This window comes from Hyperolius riggenbachi, chromosome 6 (genome assembly GCF_040937935.1).
Source record: "Hyperolius riggenbachi isolate aHypRig1 chromosome 6, aHypRig1.pri, whole genome shotgun sequence".
NCBI classification, from domain to species: Eukaryota; Metazoa; Chordata; class Amphibia; order Anura; family Hyperoliidae; genus Hyperolius; species Hyperolius riggenbachi.
In genome coordinates, this window is record NC_090651.1 from 327,767,671 (window position 1) to 327,786,281 (window position 18,611).

An 18,611-nucleotide genomic window follows, 5' to 3' on the forward strand; every position below is an offset into this window, starting at 1 on the left:
ACACTTGTTTCAATCAAGAAATCACTTAAATAGGAGCTATCTGACACAGAGAATTAGACCAAAAGCACCTCAAAAGCTAGACTTTATGCCAAGATCCAAAGAAATTCAGGAACAAATGAGAACAAAAGTACTGTAATTGAGATCTATCAGTCTGGTAAAGGTTATAAAGCCATTTCTAAAGCTTTGGGACTCCAGCGAACCAAAGTGAGAGCCATTATCCACAAATGGCAAAAACATGGAACAGTGATGAACCTCCCCAGGAGTGGCTGGCCGACCAAAATTACCCCAAGAGCGCAGAGAAAACTCATCCGAGAGGCCACAAAAGACCCCAGGACAACATCTAAAGAACTGCAGGCCTCACTTGCCTCAATTAAGGTCAGTGTTCACGACTCCACCATAAGAAAGAGACTGGGCAAAAACGGCCTGCATGGCAGATATCCAAGGTGCAAACCACTTTTAGGCAAAAAGAACATTAAGGCTTGTCTCAATTTTGCTAAAAAAAACATCTCAATGATTGCCAAGACTTTTGGGAAAATACCTTGTGGACCGACGAGACAAAAGTTGAACTTTTTGGAAGGTGCGTGTCCCGTTACATCTGGCGTAGAAGTAACACAGCATTTTAACAAAAGAACATCATACCAACAGTAAAATATGGTGGTGGTAGTGTGATGGTCTGGGGTTGTTTTGCTGCTTCAGGACCTGGAAGGCTTGCTGTGATAGATGGAACCATGAATTCTACTGTCTAGACTCTACCCAAAAATCCTGAAGGAGAATGTCCGGCCATCTGTTCGTCAACTCAAGCTGAAGCGATCTTGGGTGCTGCAGCAGGACAGTGACCCAAAACACACCAGCAAATCCACCTCTGAATGGCTGAAGAAAAACAAAATGAAGACTTTGGAGTGGCCTAGTCAAAGTCCTGACCTGAATCCTATTGAGATGTTGTGGCATGACCTTAAAAAGGCGATTCATGCTAGAAAACCATCAAATAAAGCTGAATTACAACAATTCTGCAAAGATGAGTGGGCCAAAATTCCTCCAGAGCGCTGTAAAAGACTCGTTGCAAGTTATTGCAAAAGCTTGATTGCAGTTATTGCTGCTAAGGGTGGCCCACCAGTTATTAGGTTCAGGGGGCAATTTCTTTTTCACACAGGGCCATGTAGGTTTTGAGTTATTTTTCTCACTAAATAATAAAAATCATCATTTAAAACTGCATTTTGTGTTCAATTATGTTATCTTTGACTAATAGTTAACGGTTTTTAATGAGCAGAAACATTTAAGTGTGACAAACATGCAAAAGAATAAGAAATCAGGAAGGGGGCAAATAGTTTTTCACACCACTGTATGTAAGCTGGCTTTTGAAATCCTATAATTCCCTGGAAGACAAGACCTCCTCCCTCCGCGAGGAGGGAGTGAGGGAGGGAAATAAGGAAGTCTGTCAAGCAGAAATACCTTTTAGTAGGTAAAAATTAGTTTGGTGAGAAAAAAATTTGCATTCCGCAAAATTCCACGGAATTTCGTATTCTTCTGCGGAAATTCCGCCATAGTGATATAGCAATTCCGTTCCGTCATAACGGACCGGAATGACCAAATTCCGGCTGGAATCACGGAATAATAAATTCCGTGGAATCCAGCGACCATCCCTAGTGGCAGAGCCCTATACCGTATGGCTTGGTCATTCTGGCTATACCAACCTGCATAAAGGACAAGGGGGTTAAAGGAAACTTAAGGGGTGAGAGGTCATGCCTTTGTTTTAATAATTACTTTAAAAAAATACATGCCCCACCCACAAAACTTTTATTAGCCTCTTCTCACCCATGAAGCCTTGTGTAGCCAAGATGGCTAAGCCAACCCACATGGGTCTTCACCACCCTAGGCTATACTAGCCTGCACAGCATATGATATGGGTGCTTTGTTAGAGGGGGTGGCAAAGCCTCCCCACCTCTACAAAGCCCTGTTTAAATCTATGCATTACAGGTGGGGCTGGGGGTATTTACTCCCAAAACATGTGGGGATAGATATTAGGGGAACTTATGGTGGTATTGTCCACCATGCATTGTCCCTCATCCCATATAATGATTCCCACCACCACAGCCATAGCAACAGACACATCGCTAGCCTCTAGGCTAGTGACACATTTGTACAGAGCTGTCAGCTGTCATCTGAATTAATTGGGATAGCTTTCAGTTAAAACCAAATGGTTTCTGAATGGCACATTAGATATGAAAAACTTTGATCACCTTTAACCAAACATCATTTTGTAATTTTGAAACATTTAAACAATTATTTTAGATCACTTTGAGATTGTTTAAAACCATCTGCTTACTAACGGCATTCAAATCTACAGTATACTGTATGTAAGTGGCCATTATTCAACAGGTTTTATCAGGTACTTGTACAGACCATTATCCACTTAAATAACAATTTGTTTTCAAACCATAAAAATGTTCCTGATATTACTTTCCACTGACCCTCTCTGCATGAGTTGAAATTGTAAATTATCTGCACAGTAAAGTAGATACACTGGGCCATATGCAATTCACTTTTTCACCTGTGTTTTCTCCAAGGTGATATTTTTACAACTTAAAATAAAATGCCTTTTAACCTATTTTAGATCCTGGACGTAGAGACTATGTCCAGGAACCATGCGCGCTACCGTGCGCTCCCACGGCCGATCGCGCGCATGCACGCGCGCTCCCGGCCTGCGGTTTGTTAGCCAGGCAATCAGTGAATCGGGCTATGGTGCCCGATCACTGATTCCTCTCCCCCGCTGAAAAAGCGACAGCTTCTCTCGGAAGCTGCGCCTTTTCTGGCTGTTACCTCCCCCATGCATCTCTATGAGCGTATGTTACGCTTAGAGTGACGTCATGTAAACAAACTCATGGCCGCCATCTTGTGGCCAAAAAGTAAAACTACAACTAAAAGTAAAAAAAATAAAACTAAACACACATTTACATTATAAAACAATTGTTTACATCCCACTCTCCCAAAAATACCCAATCAAAATGTTTAATATAAAAAAAAAACATTACAATAAAAAAAAAACATGTAAATATTTACCTAAGGGTCTAAACTTTTTAAATATCAATGTAAAGATGAAATATTTCTATATTTTTTTTATTTTAAACTTGTAAATAGTGATAGATGCAAAACGGAAAAAATGCACCTTTAGTTCCAAATAAAATATTGTCGCCATACATTTTGATATGGACATAATTTTAACGGTGTAATAACTGGGACATATGGGCAAATACAATACGTTAGTTTTAATTATGGAGGCATGTATTATTTTAAAACTATAATGGCTGAAAACTGAGAAATAATGATTTTTTTCAGTTTTTTTCTTATTCTTCCTGTTAAAATGCATTTACAGTAAAGTGGCTCTTAGCAAAATGTACCCCCCAAAGAAAGCCTAATTGGTGGCGGAAAAAACAAGATATAGATCAGTTCATTGTGATAAGTAGTGATAAAGTTATAGGCTAATGAATGGGAGGTGAATATTTCTCAAGTGAAAACTACGGAACGCGAATGGGTTAAAGAGACTCCGAAGTCTCTAAAAAAACCAGCTTTTTACTAAACAAATCTGTTTAATACTTTAGCCCTAACTAAACTGCCGCCCCGCTGCTTTAAACTATCTAAATCCCCCCAAACTCCCCGGGGCACACTACGGGGAGCGCTTCCATGTGAGGCAGAGCAATGAGCTGCAGCCCTGCCTCCCACGCACCTGTCAGCGGTGAATCTCCGCCTCTCCCTGCCCCTCTCAGTCTTCCTTCACTGAGAGGGACGGGGGAGAGGCGGAGATCTGCCACTGACAGACGCGTGTGAGGCAGGGCTGCAGCTGATAGCTTTGCCTCACACGGAAGCGCACAGGGCAGCAAAATCCACGACCAAGAGAGTCTTGGATTTTGTGATGGAGAGGGAGGGGCGAGTTTGGGGGGATTTAGATAGTTTACAGCGGCGGGGATGCGGCGGTTTAGTTAGGGCTAAGGTATTAAACATATTTATGAAATAAAAATAAGTTTTTTTAGAGACTTCAGAGTCTCTTTAAGCCACCCGCAAGCAAACAAATACTCAAAATATTTTTACAGTAATGTTTTACCTACTATTTGGTACTTTTTTCCCATTACAAAGTGCTAAAAAGTTATTTTAAACTGAAGATTAAAAATGATCTCCTAGGAGAAAACTCAGGTGAAAAAGTGGCCTCTGAGTTTTGATAGTCTGACATTTGGAGCACTAGAAGTTGGGAGCAAAATGTTTACCTAACATTACCTAACATTACCTAACATACAGGGCCATATGCAATTCACCTTTTCGCCTGAGTTTTCTCTAGGTGATGTTTTTAAACTTGTCAATAAAATGCCTTTTAAGCCACCAGAAAGCAAGAAAATACTCAAAATAATTTTGATAGTATCTTTTCAACTACTCTTTGGTACTTTTTTAGTTGAAAAGTGATGAAAAGTTATTTTAAATCGAAGATGAAAAATTATCTCCTAGGAGAAAAGTCAGGTGAAAACGTGAATTGCATATGATATGGCCCACAGACTTAAGGCCTATGGTTGAAAACATATGCACACTTAGCAAAACAAGAGACTCAGGGCCATATGCAATTCACTTTTTCTCCTGAGTTTTCTCCTGGGTGATATTTTTAAACTTTTCAATAAAATGCATTTTAAGCCAGCAGAAAGCAAGAAATACTCAAAATAATTTTGATAGTACTTTTTTTATTTACTATTTGGCACTTTTTTAGTTGAAAAGTGCTGGAAAGTTATATAAAATAGAAGATGAAAAATTATCTCCTAGGAGAAAACTCAGGTGAAAAAGTGAATTGCATATGGGCCCTCAGTATTCAAAGGTCAGAAAAGGACAAGAAGAGGAGAAGACTATTTCTTTTTCCTTATTAAAAATATATGTATTCCTGAAGAAAAAATAATGCATTGTAATTTCACTACTTGTTTTCTGTGTCAGTCACACATTTGTCTTTGGTTTGGCAGTGCCAGTCTCTGATGTGAGGCTAACCAGTAATGCATCCGGATATCTCTGGCCAGGAATTAATTCAACATCTCTGACTTGTTCAGCTCTTGGCACAGATGTCAGCTACACATGGAGCCTGAAGGGGGCGCCACTACCTCAGAACGCTCGGTACCAGCTCACACAGGGTAACTCAACACTTACAATCAGCCCTGTATCTGATAATGATGATGGACCTTTCACATGTACTGTCTCAAACTGGATAAACAATGAGACCAGCAATATTCTACACTTCAGTCTGGCAGGTGAGCATTAAAAATCATTGTGATTGCTTGCAAGTGTGTGGCATGTACTAAAAAAATGAATGTCATAGCAGAGAAGCTCTTATTTATGGCTGAAGTGGAAATCAATAGCTTAACTACCTGCGGACCGAGCGAGTACGATTCTACGGTGGGCAGGGGGCGCTGCGGTTCTGACCGGACGTAAACTCTACGTCCCATTGACCGCGCGCCCCCGTCCGTCCCAGCCGCTCTCGCTGCTTTCTACCCACCGCAATGTGCTGCCCTGCTGCCTCTATGACGGCAGAGCACTGTGCGCCGGGCAGGAGCCGTTTTCATTGGCTCCTGGCCCTGCCATTACTGTAAGCCATTCCCATTGGCTTACATTGAGTGACAGGGTCAGGAGCCAATGAAAGCGGCTCCTGACCGGCGCACAGCGCTCTGCCATCATACTAACGGCAGAGAGAGCAGCCTGCGGCGGGGACAGAGCGGCATGTTTGTCGGAAGCGGCGGATTTTAGCGGCGATTCGTCGGGTAGCAGCGGTTTACGGGACCAGCACCATCTGTCAGGGCCGGATTTGTACTTCTTACCGCCCAAGGCCGACTATTACCAGCCGCCCCACACACACACCCACCCAATATTTTTGGGCCGCTGGTGTCCACTATTGCGGCTAGTGCCGAGGTCTCCTTTTCAGTTTTCAACGTGAAGTGAATCAATCACGTCACACGGGGGAACTGGTCAATCAAGCGATCTACAGGTGATGGGGGTGGTGGGAGCTGTCCACCACACACACATAGTCAAAAGTGGCTCACAATTGGACATTGGGTGGGGTCAGCAACATGTAAAAGTGAGTCCTGTACCAACTGCTGTCTCCAGGGTAACAGCGCTGGCCAATCAATAATTAAGAAATGGATACTGTGAGAGGCTGCCTTCTGTATTCTGTACTATTTGCTGGTGCTGCCCCTGGTCCTTTCATCCCCTACACCAAGTGCGTGAGACCCGGCCTTCTGTAACTGCCTGCAGCTGCTGCTATGTCATTGGACAAAGTCTGTTTTTTTGCTAGTCACACACTGTTCACAAATGTTTGGTTACTGGACTGCAGCTGCCTGTAGCACAGCACAGGCAGATGCCAGCTGGTACTAATAGTGCAGTTATCCTGATCCTTTTCATTTGTTTGGACACTTGCAAATAATGCCCTGCAAATAATGCCCACTGTCTGCAGGCCACCCCTTGTTTATCTGGTGCCCTAGGCCATGGCCTATGTGGCCTTGCCAGAAATCCGGCCATGCCTCTGGTCCTTAAGGGGGCAGAGGCTGCTGGTACTGAAGTGGTTAAAGAGGAACTTTAACCAGGGATTGAACTTCACCCCAGTCAGCAGCTGTTACCTCCTTACCCATGAGAAATATTTACCTTTTTTTGAATAGATCATCATGGGGTCTGTAAGACTGATATTGTGGTCAAACCCCTCCCACAGTGTGATGTCATGACCATGGTCCTGACAGTTTGGTAAATAACTGTTTTTTCCAACTGCCAAGCAAGCAATATCTCCCTCTGCACATAGAACTCTTAGTAAACAAACATTTCGTACAGATCACCTGGCAGAACTAAAGATGTCACCACCTGTGATACATTTCAGAATGTAAATCAGGGAGAAGAAAGGTTTTACAATGGGCAAACACTGACTAAATAATCTATACATGGATATTGTAGAAATAAGCAGTTTTTGTAACGGTGGGGTGCTGCAACTCAGACGTCTGATTATATGGTGATCTGCAGAATCACCAATAATGCAGACGCTATACCTGATTATGTGGTGATCTGCAGAATCACCAATAATGCAGACGCTATACCTGATTATGTGGTGATCTGCAGAATCACCAATAATACTAGTATAGCCACAAGGATGCTATGAGTGTAATGCTTGGTGCGACTGTAACTTAATAGTTCTGCGAGACCTCACCTGAGAGACTGCTGAGGCACAATCAGTACACTGACAGTATAATAGCGTACAAGCCCCCAGCAAGCTGGAGATACAGATACTGAGGAGATAGAATCTCCCGAGGAGTGGGTGATTCAGACGGTACTGCAGCCTAGTGATCACCTGAGGAGCAGGTGATTAAAACAGTATTGCAGCCAAGAGGGCACCTGAGGAGTATGTGATTCAGACTGTACTGCAGCCTAGTGATCACCTGAGGAGCAGGAGATTTAAGACAGTACTGCAGCCAAGAGGGCACCTGAGGAGTATGTGATTCAGACTGTACTTCAGCCTAGTGATCACCTGAAGAGCAGGTGATTTAAGACAGTACTGCAGCCAAGAGGGCACCTGAGGAGTATGTGATTCAGACTGTACTGCAGCCTAGTGATCACCTGAGGAGCAGGTGATTTAAGACAGTACTGCAGCCAAGAGGGCACCTGCGGAGCAGGTGATACAAACAATACTGCAAATAGCGATCACCTAAGGAGCAGGTGATTCAGACAGTACTGCAGGCTAGTGAACTCCTCACCAGTGGAGCTGGTGGGAATAAAGAGTAATTAACGAGTGCTCATCAGAGGAGCTGATGAGCCTCAGAAACCAATAAAGCTAGGCCCCTTCATAGGTGCTGGCTGGCACTAGCTGAAAGGCACTGCTAAATACGGCCAGACCTACGGGGGTTCTGGGAACGTACTAACAATCACAGCAACTGCATAGTTTGGAAAAACCTTACCAGAGGAGCTGGCAAGGTACTATCAGTTTAAGTGGCAATCCAATTAACAGAGCTCGTGACCAAATAGTTTAGCTTGACCTTTCCAGTGGAGCTGGCAAGGTACTATCGGTCACTTTAAGGAAAAGTAGCGATACCGCACCAAAGGTGCTGGTGGGTAAATAGCACACCTCACCAGTGGGGAGCACCACTGGTGAGTAGAATGGTCAGACAGGCAAGGTTCAGTAACAGAGAGGTTAGTTTCAGAACAGAATCGTGAGGCAGAAGAGTAATCGGTAATCAGGCAGAGGTTCAGCAACTTTAAGGCAGATAGGCAGAAGTACGGAATCAGAAAACGAGATCAGAGTCAGAGTTTAGCCAGAGTCATACACAGGAAATCAGTAATAATCAATACAATCAAATGAGCTAACTATAGATAGATATATATCGCAGTTATTGCATATACATCTATCATCAACAGGAACTTCACTACAATATACAAAATAACAAAAGTCCTAGTCTTGTGTGAAATCCCTGGTTTCCTCCCAGATCAAAACACACCGGAACTAATCTAAGGTCTGAGCGCTAACACACTAGAATTCACAACAGCAGACAAGGACAGAGTAACAACTCCAGGTTTAAATACTGAAGGCAGATTCAAGCAGCCCCGCCCAAGGTGCTGAACCAACCTGCAAGATAGATTGACAGGTAGAAGTCAGCTGACCACAATGTCAGCTGATCTGTCTCCTACGCCCATAAAGGTCCTTTTGCTCCATGCGCAGGCGTGTGGACCTAAGCTGCTGTGCAACAGAGACCCCTGTCCCACCTGAGTCGGGAAACGACACCCGGGATGGCGTGGCCGCAGAGGTGACATCAGGTGTGAAAGCAGCTGCGCTGCTTTCCACCACAGAGGTAACATCTTCGATCGTTACAGTTTTATTCATTATGTTATTTTCACTACAGTTCCTCTTTAATATGTATATGCAATTATCCCAAACCTACGGTATGTGAAACCCATAAACTAGGATGCATAAAAACTTTATTATTATTGTACCACCCAAAAACTGAAAGAAGGGTAGCCTACTAAATGTATCATCACCTCACACTGTTTTAGAAACAACAGCCTTTCTGTTAAGACTTAGTTGCACGCCAGGGGAGATATGGTTAGGAGGATGGTTAAGGTAAGCATCAAAGGGAATAAAGTTAGGCAGGGGTGGGGGTTCTGTGAGAACAGGAAGAGGTTAGGTCATAGTAAAATATTTATTTTGTTTATGTATTTAAATAGCGCCGACATATTACGTAGTGCTGTACAGAGTATAGTGTCTTGTCACTAACTGTCCCGACCCTCAGAGGGATTCACAATCTAGTCCCTACCATAGTCATATGTCTAAGTATATATCATGTAGTTCATGTATCATAGTCTAGGGCCAATTTAGGGGGAAGCCAATTAACTTATCTGTATGTTTTTGGGAAGTGGGAGGAAACCGAAGGGCCCGGAGGTCAAAGAAGATTCCAGCTCTTAAATATAAAAGGCTTTGGATGAAAGTTTGCACCAGCAGTAGCAGCAAATCTTAAGGTTCTTCTGTCTTGTTGTATTTTCTTTTTTGCAGCTAATGTCTCTAACGTGAAACTGACTAGTAACCCATCAGGAGAATCACTTATTTGGGCTGAAGAGGATTCTGTGTATCTACACTGCTCAGCTGATGGTACAGAAGTTCACTTCTCTTGGACACTAAATGGAAAACCATTATCCAACGATCCTCATTATCATATAACAACAAGTGTTTCCTCCCCATCCTCCAATCTTACCGTCAGCCCCATTTCTAAGAATGATACTGGATCTTTCACCTGTGAATCATCGAATCTCATTAGTGAGGAAAACAAAAGTGCAGCCTTCAACCTAGGCTGTGAGTAATTGTTTTGAATTTCTTTTTACATCAATGTATCTATCAGTGAAATCTTTCAGCATAGTAGAAGCAAAGTCTACCTAGCCTCCGTAGAAGCGACTTGCTGCGAAACAGCTGCCAGGGCCACATCTTCCCCCTGCACCCACCCGCATGCCTGCATATTTACAATACGTGACTTTTGCTACACAATTTTACAGCTTGTCACTATGGACACCGAAGTGTGAATAAAGCTCTTATTCGCAGTGCTGACCTTCTCCTCCTTTTGCTATATAAATATAGGATTTACATAATTTGCGAATCATTACATCCTGCTTTCATTTACAATTTTACACAGTGTCCATTTTTGGGGGAAATGTGAATGTTGACATTGAGAGAGCAATAGATGTATTTTATCTAGACTTGACAAAGGCTTTTGACACTGTTCCTCACGACAGCCTAGTGCTGCCAAATAGGATGCAGGGAAAATATGTGTATGTGGATAGAAAACAGGTTAAGAAACATATTCTGACAGAATTCTCTATGGGAATTCAAACGTCTATGGTGGAAGCATTACAGCTGACATTTAAAGAGGGTTTTGGAGGAAATCAGACCACTCAGGGAAGCGATGGGGGCGATGCTAGAGAGAATTGAAACACTGGAAAGAGAGATGGAATCTGAGTCCTCAAGTCAAGGAGCTGAATGGAACCGTGACAACTCACGATCAATTGCTTTGGGATGTGAATTGAGGAGAAATAACATTAAAGTTAGAGGAGTAACTTAATCCATCCCCCCGCAGGAACTCCCTTCTGTCATACAAAAAATGTTTAAGAGTCTTATAGGTTCAGAGGACTAGTGTGATATAGAGTTGGACTGCATACACCGCATAGGTAAAGAAAAAGCAACTAGACATGGTCTCAGTTGTGATGTACTTTGTAGAGTGCATTATTTTCAAAACAAGGAACTGTGACGTTAAAATTTACTCTAAGATTGTAGGGTGACCAGGCGTCCTCTTTTCCCCGGACAGGTCCACTTTTTCCGACCTGTCCGGGGCGTCCGGCGGGTTTTTTTAAATGCCTGGGTACAGGGGCGGCAAGCTAGCTGACATGCATATCACTGACTGATGCAGAGGCTCGGCGCTGTTGTAAGAGCGCTGCCTGCTCTGAAATGATAGCAGCAGCCGAGCAGGCAGCGTCACAGATCTCAGTCCACAGCCTCCAGCTTCTTCCTGTACTGGATGTGGGGCCCGCCCCCTTCCTGTCCCGGCCACACAGCGGCACTTTCAATGTGTCTCTGAGACACAATCTGGTTACGCTATGGATGTTGTGATTTCCCCCGGTACAAAATTTCCAATACTCCAAAGTCTGCAATAACATATTAACTTTAATTTCTAATGCTTGTACAAAAACCCCCCAAATCCCATTAAAAGAGCAGATCTGCAGTGTAATTCCTAAGCTGACTGACAGCCGGCTGTGTCACTCATTCAACCCCCGCATCACTCTGCATGCACACACATGTAAGGCAGTCCTTATACTCCCGGGAGTTACACACACAGGTTAGCAATAAGGGACTATTTCCTTGGTGTTCCGGATTTAACAATGTCTCACATGTGGTCTGCAGCAATAAGTGTTGACAACCTTGGGGACACAACCTTCCCGCTGGCAGGCTTTATGTGGGATTTGCTTGATCTGCGCTTGTGGTTAGTTACAGACGCTGCGTTAGTCCGTGCAAAGCAACAAACACAGGTTGCCACTGAGGGCTCTCACCACCTCCTCTGTGTACTGCTCCCCCAGTCCGGTCTGAATCACAGTCCTTTCATTGCACTCCCCGCTTTTGCTCCATCCACTCCGCGCTGCAAAGACCCAAGTGTCCACCAGCCTGCCGCTCGATATCTCCGTTCCCAGCATGTAACAAACACTGCCGTCGGGGAACTGGAAGTGACGTCACCGCTCTGCTCCACTCATCACTAGTATCGGCCGCCCACCGGCCTTCGTCAGATGATAGTGGGCGGCTGTTCAAACTCACATAAAAATAGTCTCCACGTTCCCTTCTCATCTGCATGCTCCTCCCCTTGCTGCCTTAAAGCCATATTTCACCACTTCTCCATTACATCGCTGTCATGGCCCAAAAACACTCCGTCAGTAATTTACAGGTGGAGGAGTCACATTTTGCTTCATAATCATAGTAGCGACAGGGTTACTTCAATGTACTTCAATGTTTCATTCACAATATCCCCACACGTGCGTTGATCATGCAATCAATTCACAGGCGCACACTAACTAAACTATGACAGTATTTTGGCTGCATGTAATGTAATTAAGTCTTATCATGTAACACCTATTCCCCCAATTACAATCTGTCACGACCTATTGTGGTAAAAACGGTGCCAGGGGAAGTTCAGAGTTTAAACCATGGGGAATGACAGTGCCTAACCTAAAGATCCAACTGGATTCTATTTGGCACAACTTTCTATCTAGATCACCTCCCCTCCCTGGAATCTGCATTTTGACAATACCTTTGAATCTTAGACCTTCTGGGTTTTTATCATGATTTAACATAAAATGTAAACCTAGGGAACTAGTCTCATCTCCTCCTGTTATATTGCAAACATGTTGCTGGATGCGTTTTTTAAGCATCTGTGTCGTTTTGCCAACGTACTTTAACCCACAGGGGCACGTGATCATATAAACTACGTATTTACTCTCACAATTCATAAATGTTTGTATTTCATAAGTTCTCCGTCCTCGTGAGTCCTGAAAGTCGTTTGCCCGGTCACTCAGGTGGCACACACTGCACCGTCCACATCGATGCATTCCACTTGGTCGCATCGATGGTCCGAGCCACATTCGCGTCGATTGCGGCGTAACCGTTCGAAATTCCGACTTGACTAACAAATCACGAAGGTTCGGCGCTCTTTTCGCCGCTATTTTAGGATAATCTCCTACTGCCTCAATAATTTGAGGATCCAACCGTAGGAGATGCCAATGTTTGGCCATTGCTTTTCGTAATTGGTTCCAGTGCGTGCCATACTGCGTCACCATTCTTACATGATTATCCCTAGTTCTCTGTTTACGTGTGGTTCCCGTCAAAAGACTTTCTCTAGGTGTTGCGTCAGCTCTCTGTCTAGCTCTAGCCAAGGTTTCATCATTATAGCCTCTTCTCCTAAACCGTTCACACATGTCAGAAGCTTCCCTTTCATAGTCATCATCGTTTGTACAGTTCCTACGTACTCTCAGTAGTTGTCCTACTGGGATGCCGTTTAGCAATGCAGGGGGGTGGAAACTTGTTGCATGGAGTAGTGTGTTTCCTGCCGTCGGTTTTCTAAAAGTTGTAGTTGTCAATCTGTGACCGTCCTTTCGTATGACGAGATCAAGGAAACTGATCTCCTTCTCGTCAACTGTATGCGTCAGGGTTATATTCCTGTCATTCATATTTAAATGATCCAGGAAAACCGCCAGTTCTTCCCTAGTACCCCTCCAGACCAGGAAGACATCATCCACATAGCGGATCCAGGACGCGGCGTGTGCCCCAAATGCCACATTAGCATATACCTCCTGGCGCTCCCAGAGGCCTAAATGGAGGCACGCATAGGCAGGGGCACACGTCGCGCCCATCGACGTCCCCCTGATCTGCCGGTAAAAGGAAGCATCAAACCTGAAACAATTGCAATTCAAAACCATCTCCAAAAGGTCCATGAGTAGCTGGCACCTACCTCTCTGTATTCCAGCAACGTTCTTTAAGAAGAACTCAGCTGCTCTCAACCCCACATCATGTGGGATCGAGGTATACAGACCTTCAACGTCTATACCAACCAGCAGGTCACTAGGGCCTACTTGTATATCCTCCAATAGGTATAACACATGACGTGTATCTCGTGCATAGGAGGGCAACTCCTCCACTAATTGCTTTAGATTCTCATCCAGAAACACTGTAACCTTTTCAAACGGGCCACCTATTGCCGATACAATCGGCCTTCCCGGTGGACATTCCGTGTTTTTATGTACCTTTGGTATTAGGTATAGCACCGGAATTCTGTAGGTGTCAACCTTCATGAACCTCCATTCATCATGGCTAATGTCACCTTGCTTCAATGCCTCATCTAGTCTCCCATTTAATTTTTTAACTATCTCAGGAAAGGGGTCTGTTGTTAATTTTTTATAAACATCTCGTTCTCCCAACTGTCTCCACACCTCATTCAAATAGAGTTCCCTCCCCCATAACACTACATTACCCCCCTTGTCACTGGACCTCACCACAACAGAATCATCACGTCGCAACTCCTGAAGCGCACGCTTTTCGTCAGGCGATAAATTACCACGTACCGTAGGTTGCCAGTTAAGGGACCTCAGTTCCCTTTCAACTGCCTCGCCAAACGTCCTCAAATGTGGGCTCAGTGACAAGGGAGGAAAATACTTGGATCTCGGTTTCAAATTTGTGTAAGTAATCGGTCGTACATCAGTGTCCTGTGTTTCACCCATATTAGTATCCAGTAGGGCTTCTAAGTCAATCAGAGCTTGTCTGTCAGAGACTGTCAAATCTGTCTCTAACATGTCTGTTCGTTCCTCTGTTTGTTGTGACTTTTTAGCCCACATTGTTCTGAATTGGACCCTCCGCAGAAAAAGTCTCAGATCTTTGTACACCTCAAAATGGTCCCCATGATGCGTGGGGCAAAAGGACAATCCTCTATTAAGTACTTTCCTATGTGCTTCCTCCACCCTAAAGTCCGACAAATTGACTATGTTGAGCGTCTCATGGACGGCGGCCACTTCATGAGCTCCCACATCTATACTTGATTCTTGATTTTGACTGCCCTCGGCAGGTGTTCCCGTTTCAGAATAGATTTTGGATCTTTTTTCTGTCTGTTCTTTTTCTTTATCTTTGGTGTTTTCCTTTTGACTACATTTTGTGCCTCTCCCCCTTCCTCCCCTCTTTCTTCGTCCTCGCCACTGTCGTCTAAAAAACCCACAGATTTATCTGAGGAATCTCTCCTCCCTGAACCTACTGACTCACCAGATTTGGACCCTGATCTCGTTCTAGGCTGCCCAGGTTGATGTTCAAAGTAAGCACCCTCCCTCCACTCCTCCACGTCAATCAGGAATTTCTCCCTCTTGACATTTTTAATTTTTCTCTGAGTGGTCTCTATTTCTTTTTTCAGTTGAGCATTGAACTTTTCGAACTCGGGGTGAGCCCCAAAGCTGTCCATTTGCTTGAGGCTCTCCTCGATTTCCTCCTGTAACTCCTGCACCTGAATTGCCTCCTCTTCCTTCATCATAAGCATTGTTCTTACTCCCCTCTCTATACATTCCTGTCTCCACTTCGGTAAAAATCTCGGGTTCAACAAATGCCCTGACGGTTTAATTTTTTCCCTTAATCCCCACGGGATAACTTTTTTGGATATGTAGGACTCAAGTGTGGCCACAGTCCATTTACGCCTCAACATCTTAAGAGTGAGTTTCCTGTGTTTGCGGAAAAGTGATTTCCCCCGGGCCAGAAGAGATCAGTGCAGCAGCAGCACGGTGAGTGAGGGGAAAGGATTTCTGGCAAGCTTTCTGACTGGCAGGCTAGCAGGGAGAGGTAGCAGCAGTGCACAGTGCTTCACTCTGCAGTTTACAGAAGTTAGCTGTCATTATTGCCTGTATCACTGGCTGCTGTGACACAGAGTGCCCTGCACTATTGATTTATTATTCTGATCAGAACAATGGATCAATAGTGCAGGGCATTCTGGTGTTGCAGTGGCCAGTGATACAGGTAATGCTGACAGCAGACTTCTGGGAGCAGCACTGTGTAAACTGGGGCAGTTTAGATTAGCTTGACTGCCTCCAATCTCTCCTCTTCCAGTGTCCCTTCCCAGCCCCCCTCCTTATCTGCATTTATCAGCATGCTCCTGTCAAACGGGACAAGTGAAGGCTGCAGACCTGGTGTGATCTCCCTGCTGTTCTTCTTTTGTCCCATACTGTGTGTGACTGTCTTTATCTCCTCTGCAATGCCTTCACTTCTTATACCCCCCTTTTCTCTTCCCCACATTTCTCTTCCTTTTGCCACAAAATCATGCATGTGTCCTCTTTCCCCCACACTCCCTGTGACGAATATTACGGAAAGTCGTGCGCAAAATCGCAACGATTTTCGTATGGTCCAGCCATTACTGTCAGTGTTGTGTAACTGTACAAAAAAATGCCCTTCCTTTCTCTTTCCCCCTCTGAGAGCATTGCAGAGAGTACATTAACCTTCCCCCCACATCCTGTGTCAGGTCAGGAAAGAATGTCACACCTAGCCGGACCTCCCGCTGGGCCAGTTGCTGGCACAGCCTTCCCCAAGGAAACTAGATCCAACCAGTAAGATAAAAAAAATTCCCTCCAAACTCAGAGGCTCAAACAAAGGAATCCTTAATGTATTAATAATTCAAAATAGGTTTGGCACAGAAAGACAACAAACACATTTCCTGATACCCAGAAATCAGTTCTATCACTCACATGATTTATAATTTTCTGGCTATCAAGAATCAATAGAGAATCCACTTTATCCGACCTGCGTAGAGCGAATGCGACAGACTAGGCATGTATAGCCTAGTTTAATACAGGATCGCAAGCGGCTTATAAATATAGTCTCGGATTTGTGATGCGCCAATCTGGGGCGGAATTACACAAATTATTAATAATTGGTACATTCCTTGCTCCGAGTCTGTGGGTGGCAACCTGACTACCAGGAGGTAACCCTGCCTTAAACACACCTACTTTCCAGGTAGTGACCGCCCCAAAACTGAGGTCAGTAAAAAGTGTTGGCGAGGAACTCCTCCTCTGTTCTTCAATTTCCATCTATCAGGGAAGGCCAGACACGATCCCCGCCGGCGCCGCTTATCTTCCGCTCGATTCCCTGCCATTGTCCACTCGTGGGGAACGAGCAGGGAATCGGCCGCATCGAGATCGGACCTGTCGGATCTTATCAATCGAGCAGCATCAGCGGCTCAATTGATAAGACACATCGCTCCGTGTAGACCCAGCTTTAGAGTCTGAAGCCTACAAAATGACATCTTCTTTTAGGCAGTCCTCTTCAGCACTAATGGCATAACTGAAATGCCGCTATCCTGCAGCAAAACGAGGCCTTAATCACCCCAAATACCAGGGCAAAAATCCACGACTTTCCAGGTCGTGGATTTTGCTGCCCGGGGAGGCAGAGCTTAGCGCTGTAGCTCTGCCTCCAGAATAGCAGCGTTTCAGTTATGACATCAATGCTGAAGAGGACTGCCTAAAAAAAAGAGGTAATTTTGTATGCTTCAGACTCTCTTTAACTACCTTAATGTTATTAATTTATACAGCACATATGTCTTCTCTGGTGCTTTACAGGGTACATAGTTATGTCACTAAATGTCAGGGAAGGCCCTGTCTAGGGGAACTCACGGAGAAGCATGTGATCAGTTTGAATTTTTTTGGCTACCTATACTCCAGCACCTATAGTTCGCTACCTAAACTGAGGGCACCTGGTGTACGCTATCTCGTATGGTTACCGAGGACTACCTGCATTTTGCTAGTATTTGGCTCCACCCACAGCACATCTTGGCCACACCCAATTTTTCAGTGTGGCGCGCTGTGCTTTGTGTGCCACTAATTTCGGGGAGGGGGGCCTCAAGTCAGTGCGTGCCGCTGGGGCTGATGGAAGAGGAGAGGATGTATGTGTTTAGCTGGAGCTGTCATGTGGTGAGTGACGCACACCGAGCAGACATGAGTGGGAGCAACTGTGCTGAGGGTGGCAGGAAGAGCATTTTGTGGGGAAATGCGCTGCCAATCTCATTGCCCTTGTGGGGAATATGCTGCCAATCACATAGCATTTGTGGGGAAATGTGCTGCCAATCTGATTCCATTTGTGGGGAAATCTGTTGCCAATCTCATTGCATTTTGTGGGGAAATCTTATACAAATCTGATTGCATTTTGTGGACGGCTGGCCCTCCACCATGTGGTCTGGAAAAAAAATGGCCCTCCATGCCCGCGAAGTTGGACAGCACACTTCTGAGGTCTTGTATATTTGGCCCCTCCCATGACCACGCCCACATGCTGTTGTGATCGTCCTCTTTTTTGGAAATCAAAATATGGTCACCCTGAGCTATGAGACTAGAGAAGGTTGAAGATATGGTACTGGGGCATCAACACATAGGCTTTAGTAAACAAAGACAGGCAAAAGACAACATCTATACAGCGGTTAATCTGGTCCATACCTGTAGGTCCAAAGGTAAGGAAGCAATCTTAGTAACTATAGACACAGAAAAAGTCTTTGATAGGCTATCGAGAAGCTTCCTTTTGGACTTAATGAGAAAGATAGGCCTTGGTCCTAGTTTTGTAGAAAGAATATGTAAACTACATACCAACCAATCGGCTAAAGTAAAAATCAATGGGTATCTATCAGAGAGTTTTAAATTATCAAATGGGGTGCGTCAAGGTTGCCATCTCTCCCCAGTGCTGTTTAACTTCTGTCTCAAACCCCTAATTAGAGTATACAGGATGATCCCCAAATCGAAGGTATCTTATGTGGAAGGGAGGAGATAAAAAAATTTGCCTATGCTGATGATATTTTACTTACCCTCTCCAACCCGGAGAAATCATAGAAAACGTGTTTAAAGTGGTTCAATACATACAGTGTGGTCTCTAATTATAAGCTAAATGAACCAAAATCTACAATCCTTAACATAGGTTGTACTGTATAAACAAGATCGGAAATACTAAGCTTTTCAAACTGTATCTGGGAAAATCAAGTGATTAAGTATTTAGGGGTGCGAATATGTGCTGACAATATAGAGTTATATAACTGTATTCA

General features: G+C 44.3%; 1 protein-coding gene across 1 annotated transcript in view; it reads left to right on the forward strand.

Moving 5' to 3' along the window:
• The window catches only part of LOC137522896 (carcinoembryonic antigen-related cell adhesion molecule 1-like), a 340,663-nt gene that overhangs the window by 217,455 nt on the left and 104,597 nt on the right, over nt 1-18,611 (forward strand). The window contains exons 4-5 of the mRNA XM_068243031.1: nt 4,989-5,270; nt 9,536-9,832. Coding sequence (XP_068099132.1) covers nt 4,989-5,270; nt 9,536-9,832 — 579 coding nt within the window. The remainder of the gene's footprint in view (nt 1-4,988; nt 5,271-9,535; nt 9,833-18,611) is intronic.